Source organism: Tursiops truncatus, chromosome 19 (assembly GCF_011762595.2).
Source record: "Tursiops truncatus isolate mTurTru1 chromosome 19, mTurTru1.mat.Y, whole genome shotgun sequence".
Lineage (NCBI taxonomy): Eukaryota > Metazoa > Chordata > Mammalia > Artiodactyla > Delphinidae > Tursiops > Tursiops truncatus.
The window spans coordinates 52,138,389-52,160,012 of record NC_047052.1 but is presented as its reverse complement, the minus strand read 5'-3'; the positions used below and the strand labels follow the sequence as shown (position 1 = coordinate 52,160,012).

Sequence of the window (21,624 nt, the reverse complement as noted above, 5' to 3'; positions counted from 1 at the left end):
CCTGCACGAGGTCGGACACTGAAGAATATGCCACAGGGTAACCTTGCTGGCTTGAGAGCAGTCAAAAAAAGTCTAAGAAAAAAAGAATGTGGGACTCCTCTCATGGTCCAGTGGCTAAGACTCCACGTTCCCAATGCAGGGGGCCTGGGTTCGATCCCTGGTCAGGGAACTAGATCCCACATGCCACAACTAAGAGCTCGAACGCCACAACTACGCATCCCACATGTGCAACTAAGACCCGGCACGGCCAAATAAATAAATAAATAAATAAAAATAATGTAATCAGATTGACAAAGACCTCAAACCTCGAGCCACTAAAAAATAACAAAATGGGGGCTTCCCTGGTGGTGCAGTGGTTAAGAATCCGCCTGCCAATGCAGGGGACACGGGTTCAAGCCCTGGTCCGGGAAGATCCCACATGCCGCGGAGCAACTAAGCCCGTGCACCACAACTACTGAGCCTGCGATCTAGAGCCTGCGAGCCACAACTACTGAGCCCGTGTGCCACAACTACTGAAGCCCGCACACCTAGAGCCCATGCTCTGCAACAAGGGAGGCCACCACAATGAGAAGCCCGCGCACCGCAATGAACAGGAGCCCCCGCTCGCCGCAACTAGAGAAAGCCTGCGCATGGCAACAAAGACCCAATGCAGCCAAAAATAAAAATAAGATAAATAAAATAAATTAATTTAAAAAAATACCAAGGCAATGTGAGTCAGCGGGAGGCTTTGGGGCTCTCAGGCCACTTGTCACTGTGCAGAGGGGCGTGGCTGGCCCCCCAGGGGGTGGGCTCTGAGCTCCCACGGGGCTGCAGGGAAGAGGCGCAGCAGGATCAGGGTCCAGGAGCATCAGAGGACGGAGGTGGCACACGGAGGTCTCAGCAGTATCAGATGAATCACAAGAGGAATTCAAAAACACAAATGCTGCCATGGAGCACAGGACAAGAAGAGTTCTCAGAAAATCCCAATAGTGCTGCCACGCTCCACGGGCACGTGTGCACTTAGGTCACGTGTGCATTTCGTGAGAAAGTCAGTTGGAGGAGAGCGGGGTGAATGAGCGTAACGCCCCTTTCTGGCGGCACACGAAGGACGAGGCCACTCTCTGGGCAAGGAAAGAACTGCAGAAGATACAGCGCACGAGGCAAGTGGCAAGCACGGGACAGTGTACAACCTCGAACATGGTACCTTTGCTGCGAGGAGGGGGAAAGAGCACACGTTCCTGTTTGTTGGTGTCCGCACAGACACTCCGGGAGGGAAAACAAATGGACTAAAATGATCAAGTGACCACGGAGACAAGGCTCCACTGCGCACCTTCCTCGGCTGTCTCCCCTGTTCACAAAACGTCTCTAATCTGCCTTGGTATTCTACTTCGAGTCACGAGTCTGCGCGAAGTCATTCAAAGTCACATCACAGGCAGATCAGCGACAGAGCCGCGATGTCGCGCTATTTATAACCACATAAAGCAGGAGGCAAGCTGAACGTTGAATGTCTGGGGGACAGTTTAATAAACTGCTATACAGACACCGTGGAGCCTGACGCAGCTGTTACCATGACAACGGCGGCCATTTTTTGGTGTTTCTGAAGAGCACACACAGTGACCAGGGGAATTCAGCAGTGCCGGTACATCCTGACCGCCTCTTAGCCAAGTCAACAGTTGCACTGGGTTGCTGCAAGTTGTAACTTTCCAAAATGTTTACCTATTTCAATATGTTGCCTTGTCAATGTTTTTAAACAGACAAAAGCAGAAGGGGAGATAGATAGCAAGGACCCAGCAAAGTCCCAGGGAAGATACCCAGGCCAGGAAAGGGATTCTACTTACATCACCTGGCCCCTGACTCCACTAAATGTTTGTTTTGACTTTCAACATCACTTCTTCAAGCCCAGAAGCCTATGGAGGGCCTGGCATCCTGATGGCAGGAACTCTCAACTCCCACTAACAGCCGTGGGCAGATATAGGCCAAAACAGGGGACAGGGCTGCACGGAGGGATGGAAAAGGGGGCACCCGTGGCCAGCCCACCCCTGTTCTGTGCCAGCTCTGGGCTGCGAGGAGCCCCAGGGTGCCCTCAAGGGCAGACAGACAGGAGGCTGGTGTCCCAATCCAGTGTCAGACAAGTTAGGGGTATCATCTAACCTGGCCAGGCAGGGCGAGAAGACCACGACAAAGGCACAGCGGCTGGAGAGAACTAGGCATGTTCCCAAACTGCAGGCCTCAGGGGGTGGGGTGGGGGGAACCAGAAGTGAGGTCAGAGCTGGACCAGGAGCTTGGGCTCTATCCTGTGGCAAAGGGAAGCCTCTGGGGCTACAGCGGGGCCACAGGGGAGGGCAGGGTGCAGCAGGACCCAGAACCCGCCGCCCTTCCGCCACCAGTGACGCCAAGGCCCAGAGGGAAGGGACTCCTGGGGAGGAGGCGCTCTCCTACCCTCATGCGACGGGGAGACAGGAGGGGCCGGCAAATCCTTCCTGTGATGACCAAGGACACGAGCACGCTGGGCAGGAAGGGCGTCCGCTGAGGGAAAGAGGACGGGGCACTCACGGACCCTGGGCCCCTCACCGGCCACCGCCTCCGCCGCCGCCGCCGCCCCCGCCCTGGCCCCCGGCGTCCGGTGCTCCCGACATCATGAGGAACAGGACCACGGGAATGATGTACATCCACTGTGAGCCAGACAGGATGTCAGAAGGACAGACGGACAAACAGGGAGACAGAGAGAAGAGAAGAGAGAATAAGCAGTGTCCGGCCCAGGGTGGGGAAGGCGGGGGCCAGCGTGAGGGGAGGCAGTGAGGGAAGGGGGCCCAGGTCCCCTACTCCACTACGGGTTGGGGAAGGGCTGGCGGGGTGCAGGGACGGGGGAGGCGGGAGGGGGCTCGGTCCTCACTCAGGCCTCGTGCGGTGGCGGTGCAAGCCCGGGGGCAGCAGGACGCACGGCTGTGAGCAACACGGCCCCCCCCAGGATGAGGTGCCACTGAGGAGGGAGGGGGGCGCAGGTCAGGGCCAGTGGCGGCTGTGGCGTCCCACGGCCATCAGGGAGGGCAGAGCCAGGGGTGGGCGAGCTCTCGGCCTCTCTGGGCCTCAGTTTCCCCGCAGCTCGGCAGTTAGGCTCTCCTGACATCAGGAGCTCCCGGCACACTAACCAAGGCCCCACGGACACGGCGCTCAGCGCAGTCAGGCTCGGCATCCTCCCACCCGAGGCCCCGAGGGCCCAGCCACGCTGGCTTCCACTGTCCCCTGCCCTTGCCTGGGGTGGGACCACCTCCTCCAGCCCCAGCGCCCCCAGCGCCCGGGGCCCTGGGCCTCAAGAGCTGCTCTAGCAGCACAGGCTCACCCTCAGCTGCCAGCTCCCAGCCTCCCGGGCACCTCCCGGCACAGCCCCTCCACCTACCCACCCGCCAGGCCTGGCTGGCGGAGCCCACCCGCTCCCTCCTTTCCAAACCTCCCTGTTCCTTCGAGGTCTCTGCCATGTGCCCCCCACACCCCAGCCTCACAGCCTGGTTCAGGCCTCATCCTCTCCCCCAGACCTTGGTCCCAGCCTCCTCCAAGGTCGGACCCCGCCCCTCCCTTGACCACGCCCTCCTCAGTGCGCTCCCTCCCAACAGGCAAGCCTGACCCTGCCTGTGCTTTTTGTGCTCCAGCGCAGCACCCGAGGGGCTGTCCCCAGTCCCCCTCACTGCCCAGCTCCGGGCCGGCCACTTGCTGAGACCGGATGCCCCGTGAGCACCGCCACAAGCCGACGCCGGCAGGCCAGGGTGCGGGGCTCCAGTCCTCGGCTCAAGCCAGGGGCCAGGAGGACGCGCATAGACATGCCGGAGAAGCCAAGCAGGCCCTCCACACTGGAGGCCCAGCGGAGGGCCGTGGGCGAGGGGAGCAGGGCAGGGGGGCTCAGGATGGGAGCGGGGAGCCGCTGGGGAAGGGGCCGGGGGCGGGCAGAACCCCACTCACATATTTCGCGAAAAAGGACTTCTGCTCCTGGGGGTTCTTGGCCTTCTGGGCCTGCTCCATCTCCAAGCGCTCGATGAAGGCTGCTGTCTCGGGCCTGTGGGTGGGGGTAGAAGGGGGAGAGGGGATGAGGGGCCGGGAGACCCCGCGGCACCCTGGAAGGGTGGGGGGAGGGGCAGGGCCGGAGTGAGAGGCAGCGGAAGGCCGGGCCAGCGGGGACAGGGCTGGCTCTGCCCACCGCCCCGCACCCGTACTCACCCTGGCGCCGGGACCGGCGGCTGCAGCTGCACTGAGGTGTTGAACAGCTCCAGGTCCACGTCCTCCACTTCGTGGCCCCGGCAGCCCCCAGGGTATGTCACCACCGACACCCCCACCACGTTGCCAGCCACGTCCACGTGCAGGGTCAGCTGGTCCGAGAGGTGCGACTCTACCAGGGAGCACTGGGGGAGGAGCGGAGGGGGGTGAGAGGAGGGAGGCCAGCAGGGGCTGCTGCCCAGGCCTCGCTGACACCAGCCACCCCCCCAAGCCTCCTTCCCCACCCCACAGGGCCCCCGAAGCAGCTTTCAAAGCCCTCCATGGCCCCCTGCCAACCTCCAGCAGAAGCAACGGCCTCCCCAGGGCCCACCAACTGGATTGTCCCCCTCCAGCCCGGGAGACCCTTGAGAGCAAGGCGAGGTCCTTAAATGCTGGAGCGCGAACAGTGGAGGCCAAAGGGTAGAACCCAGGCTAGAGCGGGCGGGAAAAGCAAGGATGGAGGCTGACCTCATCACCGACTCACCGCGGGGACAAAGGAGGAGACGTAGCCACCGGCTTCTGGGCCGTCAGGGGCCCCAGGCCGCCGTGGAATCCGGACACGGTACAGGCCATTCAGCGCTGCCACATCCTGCAGGGCAGAGAGGGGAGGGTGGCAGTGAGAGGGACAGTGCCCAGCCCCCACCCGGTCTGGACACCCACTGGGCCCACAACCAGGAAGGCCCTTCCCCAGTCTCGCCCAGCCAGCATTCCCCACTCCCTGGCCCGGCCAAGCCCAAGACTCCTCCCACTGGGTGCCCCACCCGGGGGGAGACCACCACGAGGAGAGCAGAGGCCAGCCCAGCGACAGAGTAAGTCCCGAGGACACTTCCCGCAGGTCTGGGTCCAGCCCCACACCCGACCTCCCCGGTTATATGAGCGGCTGGTTCTCACTGTGGGCGGCTGTGACAGGAATCACGTGGGCACCACGCAGGAAGGCTGGCCGGGCGGGCCTCAGCCTGATCTCTCCCACAGCGCTGGCACCCATGGGCCCGCAGCCGCCCAGAATAAAGCCTGCGTCCCCAGCTTCCCTTGCAGCTCCAACTGGTCAAAGGGACGGAGTGGAAGTGGATTGTGGCAGCTTTCTCGAGCTTTCCCCCAAAGCCGGCTGTTCCCTCTGGCCCTCCTTCTTCCCCTCCTCTACCTTGCTGCCTGGAACCTCCCCGCCGCCCCCGCCAGCCCCACACCTCCCTAGGGAGGACCCAGGCGGACCTGGAGGAGGCCACAAAGCAGGGCCACAGGAGAGGTAACGTTCTCCTGCTTAACCATGCTGCCGTGGGAATCCCTTTCTCCTCACAAGCAAATCTTGCACTAAGTGTGAAGCACCTTGGCTAAATCTAGCAGAGCGAGAGGAGCTGACTGTACGAAAACCGTGGGGAAGAGAGGGTGCTGCGCAGAGGAAACAGCTCAGGCAGAGGCCCCGAAGTACGCGTGTTGTGCTCTGAGGCACGTGCCCCCAGCCCCAGCAAAGCGGGGGGTCCCGTCCTCACCCGGAGCTGGCCCCGCTCCTCCTCACTGAGCTGCCGCTGCGACAACGACAAGGTGCCATCTTGCTGGCTCCAGAGCAGCGAGCCCCGCTTCCGGAAGTGGGCACTATCATCTGTGCGGGAGCCTGGACGTCAACCCTCGCAGCCACCAGGTTGCTTCCCCATCCCGAGCCCCCATTTTCCCACCTAAAGACTGGGGACAGCCCCACGTGTCTCTGAAGCCCTGCCTCTGCCTTGCCAGGTGACCCAGAGTCGCTCACGTGACTTAAGTGGGCCTCAGTTTCCCCAGCTATGGAATACAGGGGCTGCAGAGCTCGGGAGCTCCCAACCACCGGGCTTTCTTGGGCAGATGCCAGGGTCTGACTGGGGAGGTCTGCAGAGGGTCCGAGCTTCAGTGTTTAAAACAGGTGCCCCCAGAGCTTGGGGCCTCAGACTGGGTTATGAGCCCCTGGGCCCCACTGACATCTATGCTCTGGGAGTCTGGATGCCTGAAATGTGGCAGTTTAAGCTTGGCTTTAGAGAAGGTCCCACCTCTACCATTCACTTGTAAAAGGACCTTGTCTGGTATCCCTCCGAGCCTCAGTTTCCTCTTCTGGAAAATGGGGTTATCCCTAACACCTATTTTGGGTGACTATTCTGAGGATGTCTGAGTTAATATAGATGTTTGAGTTAATACATCTAACCACTAGGGAAGGGCATGGGGCAATTGGTCAAAGTCGGCTCTGAGGTTATTACTGCCACACCGACCTTTCTGAAACTGGCATTTGTCTTACAGGTATGGGAGTCTTCAAAGACAGAGCTTCTGTTCGCCGCCGCCCCCACCTCCCCAGTGTAATGCAAACACACTCCCAAGTACAAAGCTGTAAGTGAATGGATGGCGTATCTCACGCTGAGTGGCACCCGAGTTCCTGACACAGGGCACTGGGTAAGTGTCCGGGTCAGGACGTTGCTGGACTCACCGATCTCAAATGAGTGCTCCAGCAGCAGCCCCACGGCGCCGCAGCCCTCACCCTCTCGACTTTCCGCCCCCGCCTGCAGGTGATAGAGAGGGCCCCAGGTAAGGACCATCAGAGCCCTCAGTCCGGCAGGACCCACGGACCCCAGGACAGACAGACCCGCAGGCTGCGGCAGGAGCCTTATTTCCATACCCACATCCAAACACTGACGCTTGCCCACTATTCCACCGGGAACCGCCCATTTCATGAAAATTCATGATCTGGACGGGCCAGAGACAACCAGAGCCTGCAAAATAGCGGAACCTCGTTTCCAAGGCAACTATCTCCAGGTCACTTTCACACCTAGCATCATAACTATTCATGAGTTAAAAGGCATCCTTCCCAAGCTAATATCCACGTGACCTCGTTTTCACCTTCACAGCCCCAATAGCCACGATGCCGCCCGAGTTCCACCCCTCTCAAGCACATTCAAGATTCCATGCCTTCCTTTTCTCCAACTCTCCACATCTCTCCTGACTCTCTACGTCCTCAAGCCTGCGCTACCTCGGTCCAGATTTTAATCCGCGAGCTCAAGATCCCGCCCTCTCATGCATATTCGGGAGGCGGAACTCCTCCGAGAGCCCCCCCCCGCCTCTTTAATTTTAGCCACCCCGACGTCTGATTTGCCAAGATTCCACCCGGGCCACACCTCCTCAAACATATTCATGACTGAGGATCCCTAGCGTCCGAATGTTAAGGAAGTTCTTGCCCCAACCTTCTCTTTCGGTGCAGCCTCGTTTTCACCGCACCCAACGCCCAGGTGCCAAAGTCCCATCCCAAAATGGGATTAGGGGGCTTCCCTGGTGGCGCAGTGGTTGAGAGTCCGCCTGCCGCTGCAGGAGACACGGGTTCGTGCCCCGGTCCGGGAGGATCCCACATGCCGCGGAGCGGCTGGGCCCGTGAGCCACGCCGCTGGGCCTGCGCGTCCGGAGCCTGTGCTCCGCAGCGGGAGAGGCCACAACGGTGAGAGGCCCGCGTACCGCAAAAAATACAAAACCAAAATGGGATTAGCTAAGGCCCAGAAAGGGGATGGCAAAATCCCATAAGGAGCCCCGCCCCCTTATGCATATTCACGAGCTAAAGCCTTCCTAACTATCCTCTCGCTTTCTCCCAGTTGTGCGGCCTCATGAATGCGCAGAACTGCAGCCTCGCTTTCCCCGGTTCTTTTACCTCGTCTTCCCTCTCGGTCCTGCGCAACTTCGTTCCCACCTTAACCGACCTAAAGGCCCAAGACCCACGATTTCCGTCAACCCCGCCCTATGTGCACAGCGAATAAGCACTCACCCCCCGCACAGCGGCCCCGGACCGGCAACCACTACCCCGCGCCCGGCTGGGGGCTGCTGCCGCCATCAGCAAGAGCAGGAGCAGCCGAGTCGTCCCAGCGCCGGGCGCGGCCATTTCGGACCCGTCCCACCAGCCAAGGGGCTGGAGTGAGCCGGGCGCCGCGGAGCACGCCGGGAGGAACGGCCCGCATCCCGTCGCCCGTGCGCCTGCGCCGGCTCTTTGCGTCTGCGCACTAGCGCCCTCCCGCTACCGGCGCCTGACGTCACGGGGCGGGCGCCGCTCCATCCGGGTCTCCGGGCACCGCCCCTTGGATGACGCCACAATCGCGGACGTCTCCTCCGTGACGCACACCCGGTCCGTCGCGTTGTGACGTCACAGAGCCCGGGGCCCCGCCCTCCCGTTTTCTCCGTGGGCGCCTCCCTCCGCTCCCCCCAAGGGGCGGGGCGTTGCGATGAAACGGTGGCACGAGCCTAAGCCGGCCCCTAGTGGAGCAGGTGAGGCGGGACCAGGTGGGATGGCAGGTGAGAGGCGGAGCCGGGCCTGGAGGGGTTGGACCAGGTGAGGGAACCAGGTGAGGGATGGAGCCTGCGATACGGAGACCGGTAGCCGGGAACCCTCTACCCTCAGCGCGGGGCTGACCTGGGGACCTTGGCCCAGCCTCCTGGAACAGACCTGCGAACTTTGCCGCGCATGTAGAACGCCCCCTGGATCCAGCCTGTCCCACGCACCGGCCGGGACGGCTCCAACGCCATCTCCTGAGCGGCGAGTTCGACCAGCTGCGGGATTTACCCATCTTTGAGAGCAACTTCGTGCAGGTGTGGAGCCCCGGGGCCCTCCGAGCCCAGGCCTGAGCCCCGGCCTCCTGACTTGGGGAACCTCTGTTCGCCCTATTTCTGATCACTCCCCCTAATGCCCACCTCCTGAAATTCCTGCTTCCCTATGAACCCTGGCCTTTGATTCCCTCGGTCCATTTTCCCTGACTTCATACCCATATGACTCTTGACTTTTGACCCCAGGATCTCTGATCCCCATCTTGGTGGTTAACTTACTTGGTTCCTGACCCTTAACCCTACCAAAATTCCTGATCCCTCCCCAATCCCACCCCCCATCTATCTGGCTTCTAACCTCTGACCCCCCGGCCCCAGGTGACCCGGTTAGGAGAAGTTGCCAACAAGGTCACCATGGGGGTGGCAGCCTCCAGTCCAGCCCTGGAACTCCCAGACCTGTTGCTTCTGGCGGGCCCTGCCAAGGAGAACGGACGTCTGCAGCTCTTCGGGTGACTGCCCCCACCCCAGCCTAGACCTCCTTTCTCCCCAGCTCTGGGCATCCTAGGCCCCCTGCAGCACCTCCTTTCACCCACACGACCTCCAAGGCCAGGAGCCATGGATGGCTGCTAGCCTTCTCTGGGCTACTGTCCACCCAGGAGAACAAGGACAGGGCCATCCACAGGAGCCAGGAATCAGGGATAGATAGACATGAGGGGGACTGTCTTCAGCTACACCCTGGCAGGAATCAGGAGAATGACCATTTATGCAGGACTTACTGCATGCCAGGCGTCCCCTTGACCATGCACATCATCTCTTCTCTGACCTCCTACTGTCATATGGTGGGGCCCCTTAGGCCCATCCATAAGAAAAACTGAGGCCCAGAGAGGGGAGCCACTTGCCCAGGGTCCCACAGTGGGTCAGGGGTGGCCTGGGATCAGAACCTTGGGCTCCTCAGGATTGCTGACCTCATGATTCTGGAGCTCCTGGGCCACACTCCACACTGCCCCTTCAGGTCTTTGTTTTTTTGATTGAAAAAGTAATGCAAATACACTCCAAGGTACAAAACACACATAGCACAAAATACACCTTTCTTCCATCCTAGGCTCCTGTCTCCAACTCCAGCTGCAAATACCAAGACATTTACAGGCATAGAGTATATTTCCAGAAACATTCTGCTGGTGGCTTTCACTTTTTGGCTACATCTCACAGATAATGAAAGAAAGGGGGACGGGGGAAGGGCGGGAAGGAAGGAAGGAAGGATGGAGTCACATTGTCACACACACACACACACACACACACACACACGCATGCACACAATCCTTTGTCTGCAATTTTGTTTTGTTTTGTTTTGCGGTATGCGGGCCTCTCACTGTGGTGGCCTCTCCCATTGCGGAGCACAGGCTCCGGACGCGCAGGCTCAGCGGCCATGGCTCATGGACCCAGCCGCTCCGCGGCATGTGGGATCTTCCCGGACCAGGGCACGAACCCGTGTCCCCTGCATCGGCAGGCAGACTCAACCACTGCGCCACCAGGGAAGCCCCTGTCTGCAATTTTGGATGTAACTCATTTGGTGGTAGAATCTGCTTCTGACCTGAACAAACTTGATGCCACTTACAGCCTTTATTTATCCCCCCCGAATAAGTTTAAAACATTTCACAAAGCAGTATTCTGATGCCAGAACCTTGTACTGGGACATTCTCTACCATCTTCCTTTTCTTTTCAGTGCTAATTGTATCCCACCATATGAGTCACAACCTGCAGTTGAAAGGATGCTAAGGATGGTTCTGAGAGGGGGGTTTTGACCCTCATCATCTCCTTCAGCACTCTCCCCTCCGAGCCCCAGAGAAAACATACCATCGAAGTAAAATCATTGAGCTTGCTCTGCCAACTCAGCCTCAACACATCCCCCAGCCCCTCACTTCTAACCAGCTTCCAGCCCTTAGTGATTCTGTGCCAGTGCACACAGATCCATTTTTGGACACACACAATTCAACAAACTCCGTCCCCATGGACACCTAGCTTGCATCCAGCCTCTTGCTGTGATGATGTAATAGGGAATGTCCTTCAACGAATGGCTGCCTTCAGATGGCCTGGTTTCAAATCCTGGCTTCACCTCTTCTTCACTGTCTTTGGCCAAGTTTCCTACCCATCTGGGCCTCAGTTTCCTCATCGGCCACATGAGGATAAGAGGAGAGCCCACCTTCCAGGGCTGTCAGGGGATAAACTAAGTAAATGTCTGTAAATCTCTTGGAACAGCACCTGGCACAGAGTATGCACTCTGGAAATGTCAGCTGTTATTCTTCCATTTGGGGAACATACTAATAGATCGAGTTGCCTACTGAGGGACTCTGATGTGCCCTGTGCCTTGGGGTGACAACCAGTGTGGCAGGCAGGGGACATCCATGTGCTCAGCTGCGAGGGTGTCTGTAAGACCAGTTTCTAGAGGTAGTCTTGCAGGGCCTGAGGGGAGTCGTATGTGGCTACCCAGTGTTGTTAAGAACATAGGTAAGACTTGGCTTCAAGTCCCTGCTGTGTGATCTGGGCCAAGTTACCCATCCTGTCTGGATTGTTTCCTCCCCTGCCTTGTTGGACCTTGAATCAGGCTGGGGGCCTGAGCAATTCCTTTATTCAGATACTCCACAAGCATTCACTCAGCACTGACCATGGGTCAGCTCTGGGTACTACGGAAGCAGCACTGAACAAAATTGGACCAAAAATCTCTGCCCTCAAGCTCACTTTCTACTAGGAAAGCAGACAGAATAGATGTCAATTTGTCCAGTGGGTGAGGTCTGTGGAGACAGATGGGGCATGGGGGTGGGCATGGGGAGGTCTGCAAGGGCGAATGTAGTTTTATATAGGCTGGAGGTTGTAAACAGATCTTCTCTAAGAGAGGAAGGGGCCAAGCTATGGGGATGGCTGGAGGATGACAGAGGGAACGGCCTGTGCAAAGGTCCTGAGGTAGGACCAAGCCTAGCACGTGTTTATGGGACAGTGAGAACAGTATGGCTGGAGCCGAGTAAGCGAGGAGAGTGCGTGGGGGTGGGGGGGGCAGAGAGGGAACAAAGCGGGCAGATCCCGCAGGGCCTTGTAGTCTAGGCGAGGACTCTGCTTTTACTCTGAGCCCCGGGAAGGATTTGAGCTAACGCGGGTGTTGATTGGCGCCCTCTGGCGGCCGCGTGGGAACAGACTGGGGTGAAGGCGGGAAATTACGGTGGCTGGACGGCGGGGGTCGGGGGCGGCTGGTGGAGGGACTTGGAAATCGTCGAACTGTGACTACGGTTTAACGGTGGAGCCATCAGGATTTGGTAGGATTGGCTGAGAATGGGAAAAAGTCGCCTCCCGCGGTTTCTGACTGAGCAAGTGGGAGGATGTTAAGATGGGGAAGACGAAGAGGTGCAGCTTTGGGGTTGGCGGAAGATCAGGAATTTGGCTGTTGGACATTTTATGTGTCCGATGTCGATCCAACATACAAATGGAAATTTCAAGTAAGCAGCAATCTGAGTTTCGCGTTTAGGAGGGAGGACCAGCGGGAGACACGGATGGGCTCTGTGTATGGAAGAAAATTGGGGATGGATAAAATGCAAGAGGCAGAGAAAGTGGAAAAGGATCCTTCCGGGCAGGGAGAGGGGCGCTGGGGTGGGCGCTGCGAAGCCGGGGAGGGTAAGACGCTGAGGCCGCCCCTTCCGCCCGCCAGGCTGTTCCCCTTGCAGTTCGTCCAGCTCTTCGTACACGACGAAAGCCGCTGGCAACTGAAGGTCAAGTTCCGCACCGGCCGCGCCTTCTACCTGCAGTTGCGAGCCCCGCCGGAGAGCCGCGACCGCAAGTTCGGCCAATGGGTGCGGCTGCTCTACCGCCTGCGCTTCCATTCGGCCCAGGGAGCCGTACCCTTCACGCAGGCGTGCTCGGCGCTGGAGGACGACAAGGACGAGGATCCGAGCAGGAGGAAGTGAGCGGACGAGGTGAGCGGAGCAGGGCGGGGCTGCAAGGAGCGGGGAGAGGGGCATGGGCGGGGCTGGGGGCGGGACTCCTGGGTCTGAGGGAGGAGGGCCTGGGACCTGGATGCCTGTGTCTGAGAGTGGAGGTGACCAGGAGCCCAGACTCCTAAGTCCTGACAGTGTGTGGCATCTGTACCCAGAGGACAGGAGGCTCTCAAAAGCAGGGCAAGGTCTGCAGGACCTTGGCGCACCAGCAAAAGTGGTGATGGTTTCCTAACTGGGCATCCCCCCACCCCAGCCTCGCTCCCCTTGACCTAGCATGGTGGGACCTGGGGAGGGAGTGCCCAGGCCCTGAAGGAGTGGGGTCAGCCAGACAAGATGCCAGTTCCGTGTAAGGCCTGGGGAGGGGAAATGCCCCAGTCCTTGAAGGTGGGGACACTGGAACGTATGGGGCCTCTTCCTCTCGAGACACCCTGCTCCCCAGGCCTTCCCAGGAAGTACAGAGTGCCCACTCACCCACCCCCAAATGGCAGGTGCGTCCGCAGTCAGGGCCTCCGAGACAGACTCTTGTACCCAGCTTCAAGCCATGGAAGCCAGCCTGGACCCACAGACCTCGGAACTCTGGGGACTCTGATTCCTCCAACATTATTTTGAGGTCACTAAAAGACCAGAGATCAAAGTGTACCCTACCTCGGGGCCGGACAGATGAATTATTAAAGTTAATAAGGATCGGCCACTTAAGAACCAACAACCCGGTCACGAGCAGTTTCCCCATCGTCACCGGTTCAACATGGCAGAAACAGCTCTTCCAGTATGACTGCCCCAGCGCGGTCTTCTGGTCATGGTGTCTGGCTCCTCGGGCCGCTACTGAGGCCCAGCGCTCACCACTCCATCATGGCTACCTCACTAGAGTAGCCCTCCCCAGTCTGGCCTTTGGTTCTTCTTTGCCCACTGCATCTGGCCCCTGCAGCCAGCCCACCTCCTCCCCACTCCCAGTAGCTCGGCTAACAGGGCTGCCTCCACAGGGTGTCAGGCCCCCCCCCCCGTGATTTTGTAGTTGCCATGGCAACGCGGTAGCCTCGCTAAAGTGGCTGTTCCAAGATGGCGGCCTCAATGCGGTCTGTTTCATGAGGGCCGCCTCATCGTGGTTGCCATTCCAACCTGGCTGTCCCCATCGCCCAGCCCCAGGTGACTAAGCCCTACAGGAGGAGGAAGGCGGAGCTACAGACTCAAGAAGGACAGACATATGGGAGTCCAAGACAAGACTATGATCTTCTCTTTGATAACTCGGGAAAGGGAAACGTGTTGGGGGAGGTCTGGGTTGGGACTCAGCAGCCAATTATCTTGGCAGGTGGGAGAGAGCGCTTCACTGCGGCACTGTGGGGGGAAAACAGAAAAGGGTGGTAAAAATGCTTGTCCCACCACCACCCGTCCCTGCCCCCGGGCCTGTGCCCGCTGGATTCACTTGACCAGCACGGGGAGCAGGTTTTCCCTTCATCACCTAGCTCGGCACCTGGTCAACCCAACTCCATAGAGCCCTGATTCCTGTAGTTTTGAACCCCAAACTGGGACGTTCTGATTACAGAGCAGCTGCTGGAGACCAGCCGTCACTGGAATCCTGAAGTAGGGATATTTCTGAACGGATTCAACAGTTGATAAGGGGGACAGCAGAACCCTAGGAATTATCAGTAGGTCGGCCTGGCAGATCAGCGCCTTGGAATGACAGGCAGGAGGTGCTTGGAGTGATCCCTCTGGACGCTTTGCTAAGGGTCTGCAGCCCCTTCTGTCTACTGGGCTGTCGTCAGAGCCAGGGAGGGACTCTGGAAGCCCCTATGAACGTCAGTCGCCTCTGAGGGACTTGCTTAGCGGCCTCCCCACGAGTCTCGGCTGGTGGATGCTTGCTGGACTGAAGCCCAAGGCGGAGGATGCAAGGAAGAGCATTCTGGGTAGAGGGAAAAGCACGTGCAAAGCCCCAGGAGCAGGAGAAGGCACAACCAGTTTGTCCAACCGCCAACTGCTCAGTGTGGCTGGAAAATGGGGGCGCTTGAGGCTGGAGAGGGGCTGGGGGTGGCAGAGGCAGGACCATGACCCCAGGATGAAGGGTTCCGGGGCTGCTGGGGAGCCCTGTGAGCAGGTCAACTGTGGATATGAGCCAGGCACCCTCTAGGGCCCGGAGGTGGAACCGGAGAGAGAGACCGGAGGCCCTGAGGCCCGAGAGGAGGCTGGCGCAGGATTCAGGAAGGAGGACAGATGAGGCTGGGGCTGTGGGGCAGAGAGGTGGGGACAGGAGGGGGACAGGGACAGGCTTTGGAGGGGGCTCATTTTTCGGGGCTCCCACAGCCCCCCGTCCTCTGCCACTACCCATGTTGCTTTCAGTGCTGTGCCACACACCTCCCCAGGCACACTGGAAGCCTTAGCGATCATTTGCTAAGTTCTTCTCGCCCTCATTCACCTCTTATTTGTCCCTCAGCTCCTTTGGAAAACCTCAGACTCCTGCCCAGGCCGGGTCAGGCGCTCTCCCTCCCCCACCCCTACCATACCCTGTGCTGCCTTCCCTCCCCCACGTGTCACCCTGAAACATCCTGCTGGGGTCTGAATTGGCTTCCCAATCATACTCCCAGGGGGCCCGGGTCTGCCTAGGCTCTGGTCTCAGCCCTGCTCAGCACCGGCCTCCCGTTAGCTTGGTAAAGGGAGTGGATGAGGGTCGGCAGGGGTGCGCTGGGGGCCACCCCACGCTCACTTCGGACTTCCAGCTTGCACTCGGCCAGGGCCTCCCCCAGCTCATTGACGGCCAGACACGAGTAAGTCCCCGAGTCGAAGGAGGACGGGCGGCGGATGTTCAGCGTCAAGACCCCCAGGTAGTTGTTCATCAGGAACCTGGGATCTCCGCTGATTTCCATCTTGTTCTTCATCCAGACCACCTTGGGCTGTTGAGGAGAGTGGAGAGGAAGCCATGTGACAGAGGGTACCCTGGGAGATAGCAAAGTGGGCCTTGGGAGGCAGATTTGGGTTCTCCTTCTGGCTGTGCCACCTCCTAATTTTGACTGGCTGACCTTGGACGAGTCACTTCTCCTCTCTGACCCTCAGTCTCCTCTTCAGGAAGAGGAAGAGCCCACCCCTTGTGGTGGCCCATAGGGCCCTGCATGATTTGGCCCCATTACTCCTCTGCCCTCACTTCCCACCCCTTCCTTCCATCTGCTCCGCCCACACGGGCTGCCTCACTGTCCCTCAAACAGACCAGACAGCCTCCCGCCTCAGGACCTTGGCACTGGCTCTTGCCTCTTCCAATACTGCTCTCCCCTCCTCTTTTCACCTAACCAGTGCCTGCCTATCTTTCAGGTCTCAGTTCCCCTGTCACTTCCCGGGTCCTAGACTGGAACAGGAATGCCCCACTTTACACTCTCACAACTGCCTGCATTTCCCTAGCACACTCGCCACCCTTTATAATTTTATAGTCATTTGTGTGACTTCGGATGCATGGCGGTCTCCCCCAACATACGGGAACTCCTTGTTCAAATCACCGGCACATAGAAAGCCTCTGAAAACGTGTGTTGAATGAATGAATGAATGATGTAAATAAATGAAGCAAATGAATGAGCTGAATAAATGAATGGATTGGTAGGGAAATGAGCAGAATGAATGAATGGATGGAGTTAGTGAATAAAGCAGTAGACAGCGGTGATGGCGGAGGTGAAGGAAAGAATCCACGGGATGCCTACAGCAGCTGACGCTAAAAGTTGGCAAAATGTGTCAAAAGGGCCAGGCAGTCAATATTTTAGGCTTTTGGGGCTCTGTGGTCTCTGGGTCATGAACCACACACAAACCATTAACGTGAAAGCAAGATAACAAAACAGAAAAAGAAAAAACCGTTTTAAAAATTATTTATCCCCTGGTGGTCCAGTGGTTAGGACTCCATGCTCTCACTGCCAGGGCCCGGGTTCAATCCCTGGTCGGGGAACTAAGATCCCACAAGCCACGTGGCACAGCCAAAAAAAAAATATCTTAGAGAAACCGGTGGCAGGCGGATTTGGCCCGAGGGCCGTAGTTTGCCAGCCGCTGGTCTAGGTGGGTCCTTGGAGTTCAAGGTTGCAAGTGTCCACATTCCCAGACAGTAGTCTGGAAACCAGACAGGGCAGGAAGACGCCAAGGAGCCCTGCAGGTTTAGACCCCCTCCGCCCCAAAGGTTTCTGTTTTTGAGGGAAGTCAGTGTAGTGAGCTGAGACTTGGGCTCTGGTTAGAGCAGAGAGACAGCAAGTGGGTTAAAAGTGAGCAAATCCCACGAGCAGAGAGAGAACTCAGGGAGGAAGCGCCCGTGTGGCGGGCAGGCAATGGGGCTTCACCTCGATGATGAATTCCCTACAGGGTTACACATTACACACACTACGTGCGTACACACACACACACACACACACACACACACACACACACACACACACACACACACACACACACACACACACACACACACACGGCACCTTCGGGTAGCCTCTGACGGCGCAGTTGAGAGCTGCAGCGTAACCAGCCACGACCACCCGGTCAGGTAGAGGCGTCAGGAACTTGGGAGGCGTTCGGAAGTCATGCTCCTTGTACTCAGGCAGTTTGAAGGTGACACCTGGGGGAGGGGTGACACACCTGTAAGGGGACTGGTCTTCACTGTCCCCGGACCACTTCTCCTCCAGCACCAGCTGCCATCAACTCTGAGTGCAGGGAGGGAGACTATATCGAAAATAGATAACCAACAAGGACCTACTGTAGAGCACAGGGGACGCTACTCACTATTCTGTAATAACCTATATGGGAAAAGACTCTGAAAAAGAACGGATATATGTATATGTATAACTGAATCACTTAGCTGTACACCTGAAACTAACACAACATTGTAAATCAACTACACTCCAATTAAAAAAAAAAAAAAACAGAGAGAGAGGGGGAACTGGGACTGGCCCCCTCGGAACGGTGGCAGTAGCCATACCTGTCTTGAGGATGCAGGCCGTGTTCTTGGAGACGCCAGGCGAGTCGCTGAGCCCACAGATGTTCTCGCTGTAAACTCGGAAATAGTATTCGTTGCCCATGATGAGGTCTGATACGGTGCAGGAGGTTTGCCGGTTGTGTTCGTAGACGTTGAACCACTCCTACGGCATGGGGGACGGGGAGGGGCCGGGAGAGTCAGGGACACGGACCCAAGCGGGCGCCTCGCTCATAAAACCCACCGTTCCCCAGCAGCTCTGTTCACAATGGCCGGAAGGTGGGAACAACCCAGGTGCCCATCAGTGGATGAATGGACAAGCAAAACATGGTCCATTCAAACCAGGGACTGGTAGGGGAATTCCCTGGTGGTCCAGTGGTTAGGACCCCACGCTTCCACTGCAGGGGGCACAGATTCAATCCCTGGTAGGGGAACTAAGATCCTGCAAGCCGCACTGCACAGCCAAAAACAAAAATCAAACAAAAAAACAGGGCCTAGGGGCTTCCCTGGTGGCGCAGTGGTTGAGAGTCCGCCTGCCGATGCAGGGGATGCGGGTTCGTGCCCCGGTCCGGGAAGATCCCACGTGCCGCAGAGCGGCTGGGCCCATGAGCCACGGCCGCTGAGCCTGCGCGTCCGGAGCCTGTGCTCCGCAACGGGAGAGGCCGCAACAGTGAGAGGCCCGCGTACCGCAAAAAAACAAACAAACAAAAACCAGGCCTAGGACTCAGCTGCACGGATACCTGCTACAATGTGGGTGAACCTGGAAAACGCGGTGCTGAGTGAAACGAGCCAGACACAAAAGGCCACAGAGTGTGTGACTGTGTCCATAAGAAATGTCCAGGAGGGGCCGGTCCACGGGGACAGGAAGCAGATGGGGGGTTGCCAGGGACTGGGTGGGAGGGAAAGGGCAGTGGCTGCTCCACGGACAAGGGGTTTCCTTTGGAGGTAATGAAAATGTCTTGGAACTAAATAGACGGGGTGGCTGCACAACATTGGGAAGGTGTGAAATGCCACTTGAAAACGGTTAATGCTAAATCTGGCTAGAGGAATTTTACCTCAATACAAAAGAAAGAAAAAGAAAACCTGTTAAAGAGTTCCTTGGTGGCCTAGGGATTAGGATTCCAGGCTTTCACTACTGGGCCCGGGTTCAATCCCTGGTCGGGGAAATGGGATCCCTCAAGCCGCCCGGCACCACCAAAAAAAAGAAAAAGAAAATCTGTTATGCACCAAATCTCAGCCCAAAGGCTTTCCTCCCTGTCCCGGCCCATTCTCCCAAATTTCCCGGTGCCTCAGTTTCCCCAGCTGGGAAATGGGAACAACACACCTGCTCTGACAATCTGGCCAGCTTTTCTCCCCCCAAGTCCACTCCACCCCGGGCCCCTCTAGTCTCTCACCATGGTTTTCTTGTCGGCCTTCTGGACGAAATACCCGGTGATCTCACTGTTGCCATCATCCTTGGGGGGCTTCCACTCCACCAGCGCGTTGGTGCCCCACACCTCCTTCACCATCACGTTCTCCGGTGGCCCTGCCTTTTCTGGAAGATGGGGCGCGTGTTATGTCACTCCAAGCATCCCTAAACGTCCAGTGCCTCACCTCCTCTCCCCTGTCCATCCCCACACCCTCTGATCTCTCTTAGGCTTTTTCCCACTCCCATTTCCTCCCCTTCTGACCCACTGCCACCTCACACCTTCCCCGGTCCCAGTCTCTCCACTTTCCCCTGTCCTGGGTCCTCCTCATCCCCGCCCATCTCCTCCCCTCCCCCCTCATCGCCGCCGCCTGCGGGCCGCGCACCCACGACCCGGATGTGGATGGTGGCCGTGTCCTTCATGTTCTCTATCTGCACGCTGAGCTCGTACTCCCCGGAGTCTGAGCGGGCAGCCTCGCGCACGAAGAACACTGTGTCTAAGTCGCTGGTGTGCACGAGCACGTGGGAGGTGTCTATGGGCGCCCCGCCCTTCGTCCACGTCACCTGCGGCCTCGGCTTTCCCTGTGCGGGAAGGCGGGGAGGGCGGCGAGGTTAGCCCGGGTCTCACCCGCAGAAGCTGACCCCTCACCCCTGCCCCACCCCCGACCCCAGCTCGACGCACCTGGAAGGGAATGACGAGGTTAATATGCTCCCCCACTTTGCGGATGTAAGTCTGGCGGAGGTGGCGGGGCAGCCGGATCTTGGGTTGCTCTGAGGGCACAAACCCAGGGAGGGGCTCAGCGCCGGGCAGAGGGACTCGACGGAGGGACAGACAGACCAGGGGCGATAAGGTTGTGGGGGGAGGCCCTAATGATGACACCGACTTGGTCTTTAGGAGAGCAGAGTCGGGGGTCAGGAGTCCTCACCCACAATCTCCTGGATGGTGACCGGCTGGGCCAGGGTGGCCGGCTGGCTGCGCCCCGCGATGTTGACCCCAACGACGCGGAAGGTGATTCTGGCTCCCGTGGGGAGGTCCTTGACAGTGAAGCCACAGCGCTCCACCAGTTCCGTGTTAGCAGGGATCCACTCGTCAGCTAGGAGAGAGGAGCGAGGCTGGGCATCTTCCTTCAAGACCTTCCTAGGGGCCCCTCCGTTTGTGTCCTTTCAGCGCCTAGGGCCCCACCGCAGTGAGTAGCTGCAACTGACATTTCTTGAGCATCTCTTATGACCAGGTTGGAGCTAATTAATGGTAGCGCATTAACTCCTGCCTCCATTCTGTTATCCCCATTTTAGAGATGAGGAAACTGAGGCTCAGAGAGGGTAAGGGGTTGGGGTGGTAGTTACAGACAGCTCCTCGGATTTCCTGCTTGCAAATGGGTGCTTTTCCATCCTGGTTTTATTGCCACGGGTTGGTGAACCAGTGAGAGTCAGACCAACAATCAACAGGGTGAACTCTAACAAAAGTATAATAGGTTCTGAAAGACAGATTGGGGAGGGGTGGGCAAGGGTAGGAACTGGGTAAAGAGTGCTGGGAAGAGAAAAGGAAGAAATTGACCAGAGACCACCCTTCCATCATTTACATGCATCCCCAAATCCTGTCATCACTGGAAACTGCTTTTGCCATTTTTAGATGAGGAAACTGAGGCTTAGAGGTTTGCCCAAGGTCACACAGTTACAAGGTGAAGGGACAGGATTGGAACCCACAACTGTCTGACTTAAAGCCTGGGATACAGTGTCAAAATGATCTTGTCTGTCTCCCCAGTGAGAGGACCATGTCGGAGATCTTGTCTGTCTCCCCAGTGAGAGGACCACGTCGGAGATATCCCCAGAGCCGAGGCACTGGGCCTGGCATGGAGTCAGTGCTCAATACATGTTTGTTCCGTGGAGGATTGAGAGTGGGATATGTGGAAATATGGATAGGTGGATGGACAGACAGATGGAGAAACAATGCCTAATTAGACGGTTGGATGGTCATATAGGCAAACGGATGGATGGAAAGAAGAGAGGGAGAGAAGAAACATAGTGGTGAAGCGATAGATACATGGATGAAAACAATGTTACTGGATGGATGGATAGTTAAATGATCCAAAAAATTTTCAGATGGATAGAGAGATGGTTGGATGGATGACTGGGTGGGCAACTGGAGAAAAAGAAGGAAAGAAGGGACGGAGGGAGGGAGAAATAAGAGGTGAAAAAGAAGGAAGGAAAAGAAGGAAGGAAGGATACATGGATGGAAGAATGGATGGATGGATGGATGAAAGATTGGTTGGGTGGGTAGATGAATGGATAACTAGATAGAACACAGGAGGAGCAACATAGGTAGTAGATAAATACTTGGATGGATGGATAAAAAGGTATCACTATGTGGAGGATGGGTGTAGGGGAGGGAGGGGGGAGGGAGAGAGGACAAGCCGGTCACTGGAGGCCTGGCTTGACCCATCCCATCCCAGGGATTCAGGCAGGCACAGACAGAAGGGCCGTTCGCTATGGCAGAGATCTGTCCCTGCACTGCCCTATTTGCAGGCCTCTGGGACTGTGTGTGTGCCACCGCCCCCCACCAGGCC

General features: G+C 57.9%; 3 protein-coding genes across 9 annotated transcripts in view; 1 reads left to right on the top strand and 2 right to left on the bottom strand.

Annotated features, from left to right (window-relative positions):
* Positions 1-1,473: 1,473 nt before the first annotated feature.
* EMC10 (ER membrane protein complex subunit 10) lies at positions 1,474-8,120 on the bottom strand. Of its 4 annotated transcripts, none has more exons than XM_033845630.2 (7): positions 7,988-8,120; positions 6,668-6,740; positions 5,712-5,821; positions 4,709-4,813; positions 4,189-4,370; positions 3,934-4,027; positions 1,474-2,505 (listed from the first exon to the last, which is right to left on the bottom strand). In XM_033845630.2, exons 1-7 carry the CDS (start codon positions 8,099-8,101, stop codon positions 2,299-2,301), a joined length of 885 nt encoding a protein of 294 aa, XP_033701521.1. In that variant the 5' UTR covers positions 8,102-8,120; the 3' UTR covers positions 1,474-2,298. The 4 variants fall into 4 exon arrangements, with proteins under 4 accessions (XP_033701521.1, XP_033701525.1, XP_033701522.1 ...); XM_033845631.2 differs by having other exon boundaries at positions 2,363-2,651; XM_033845632.2 differs by lacking the exon at positions 1,474-2,505 and adding an exon at positions 2,599-2,959.
* Positions 8,121-8,280: 160 nt separating this feature from the next.
* GARIN5A (golgi associated RAB2 interactor 5A) lies at positions 8,281-13,985 on the top strand. 3 transcript variants are annotated; one of them, XM_073796673.1, is made up of 5 exons: positions 8,281-8,508; positions 8,645-8,802; positions 9,133-9,263; positions 12,449-12,713; positions 13,872-13,985. In XM_073796673.1, the coding sequence occupies exons 1-4, from the start codon at positions 8,439-8,441 to the stop codon at positions 12,702-12,704; spliced, it is 615 nt and encodes a 204-aa protein (XP_073652774.1). In that variant the 5' UTR covers positions 8,281-8,438; the 3' UTR covers positions 12,705-12,713; positions 13,872-13,985. The 3 variants fall into 3 exon arrangements, with proteins under 3 accessions (XP_073652774.1, XP_073652775.1, XP_073652773.1); XM_073796674.1 differs by lacking the exon at positions 13,872-13,985 and adding an exon at positions 13,223-13,361 and having other exon boundaries at positions 8,684-8,802; XM_073796672.1 differs by lacking the exon at positions 13,872-13,985 and adding an exon at positions 13,223-13,361.
* MYBPC2 (myosin binding protein C2) overlaps positions 13,937-21,624 on the bottom strand; it is a 24,743-nt gene continuing 17,055 nt past the window's right edge. For both annotated transcript variants that reach the window (XM_073796616.1, XM_033845528.2), the window contains exons 21-28: positions 19,987-20,154; positions 19,743-19,831; positions 19,447-19,642; positions 19,050-19,189; positions 17,662-17,821; positions 17,165-17,301; positions 15,430-15,616; positions 13,937-14,066 (exon numbers count right to left, since the gene is read on the bottom strand). In XM_073796616.1, coding sequence (XP_073652717.1) covers positions 14,056-14,066; positions 15,430-15,616; positions 17,165-17,301; positions 17,662-17,821; positions 19,050-19,189; positions 19,447-19,642; positions 19,743-19,831; positions 19,987-20,154 — 1,088 coding nt within the window. In that variant the 3' untranslated portion in view covers positions 13,937-14,055. The remainder of the gene's footprint in view (positions 14,067-15,429; positions 15,617-17,164; positions 17,302-17,661; positions 17,822-19,049; positions 19,190-19,446; positions 19,643-19,742; positions 19,832-19,986; positions 20,155-21,624) is intronic.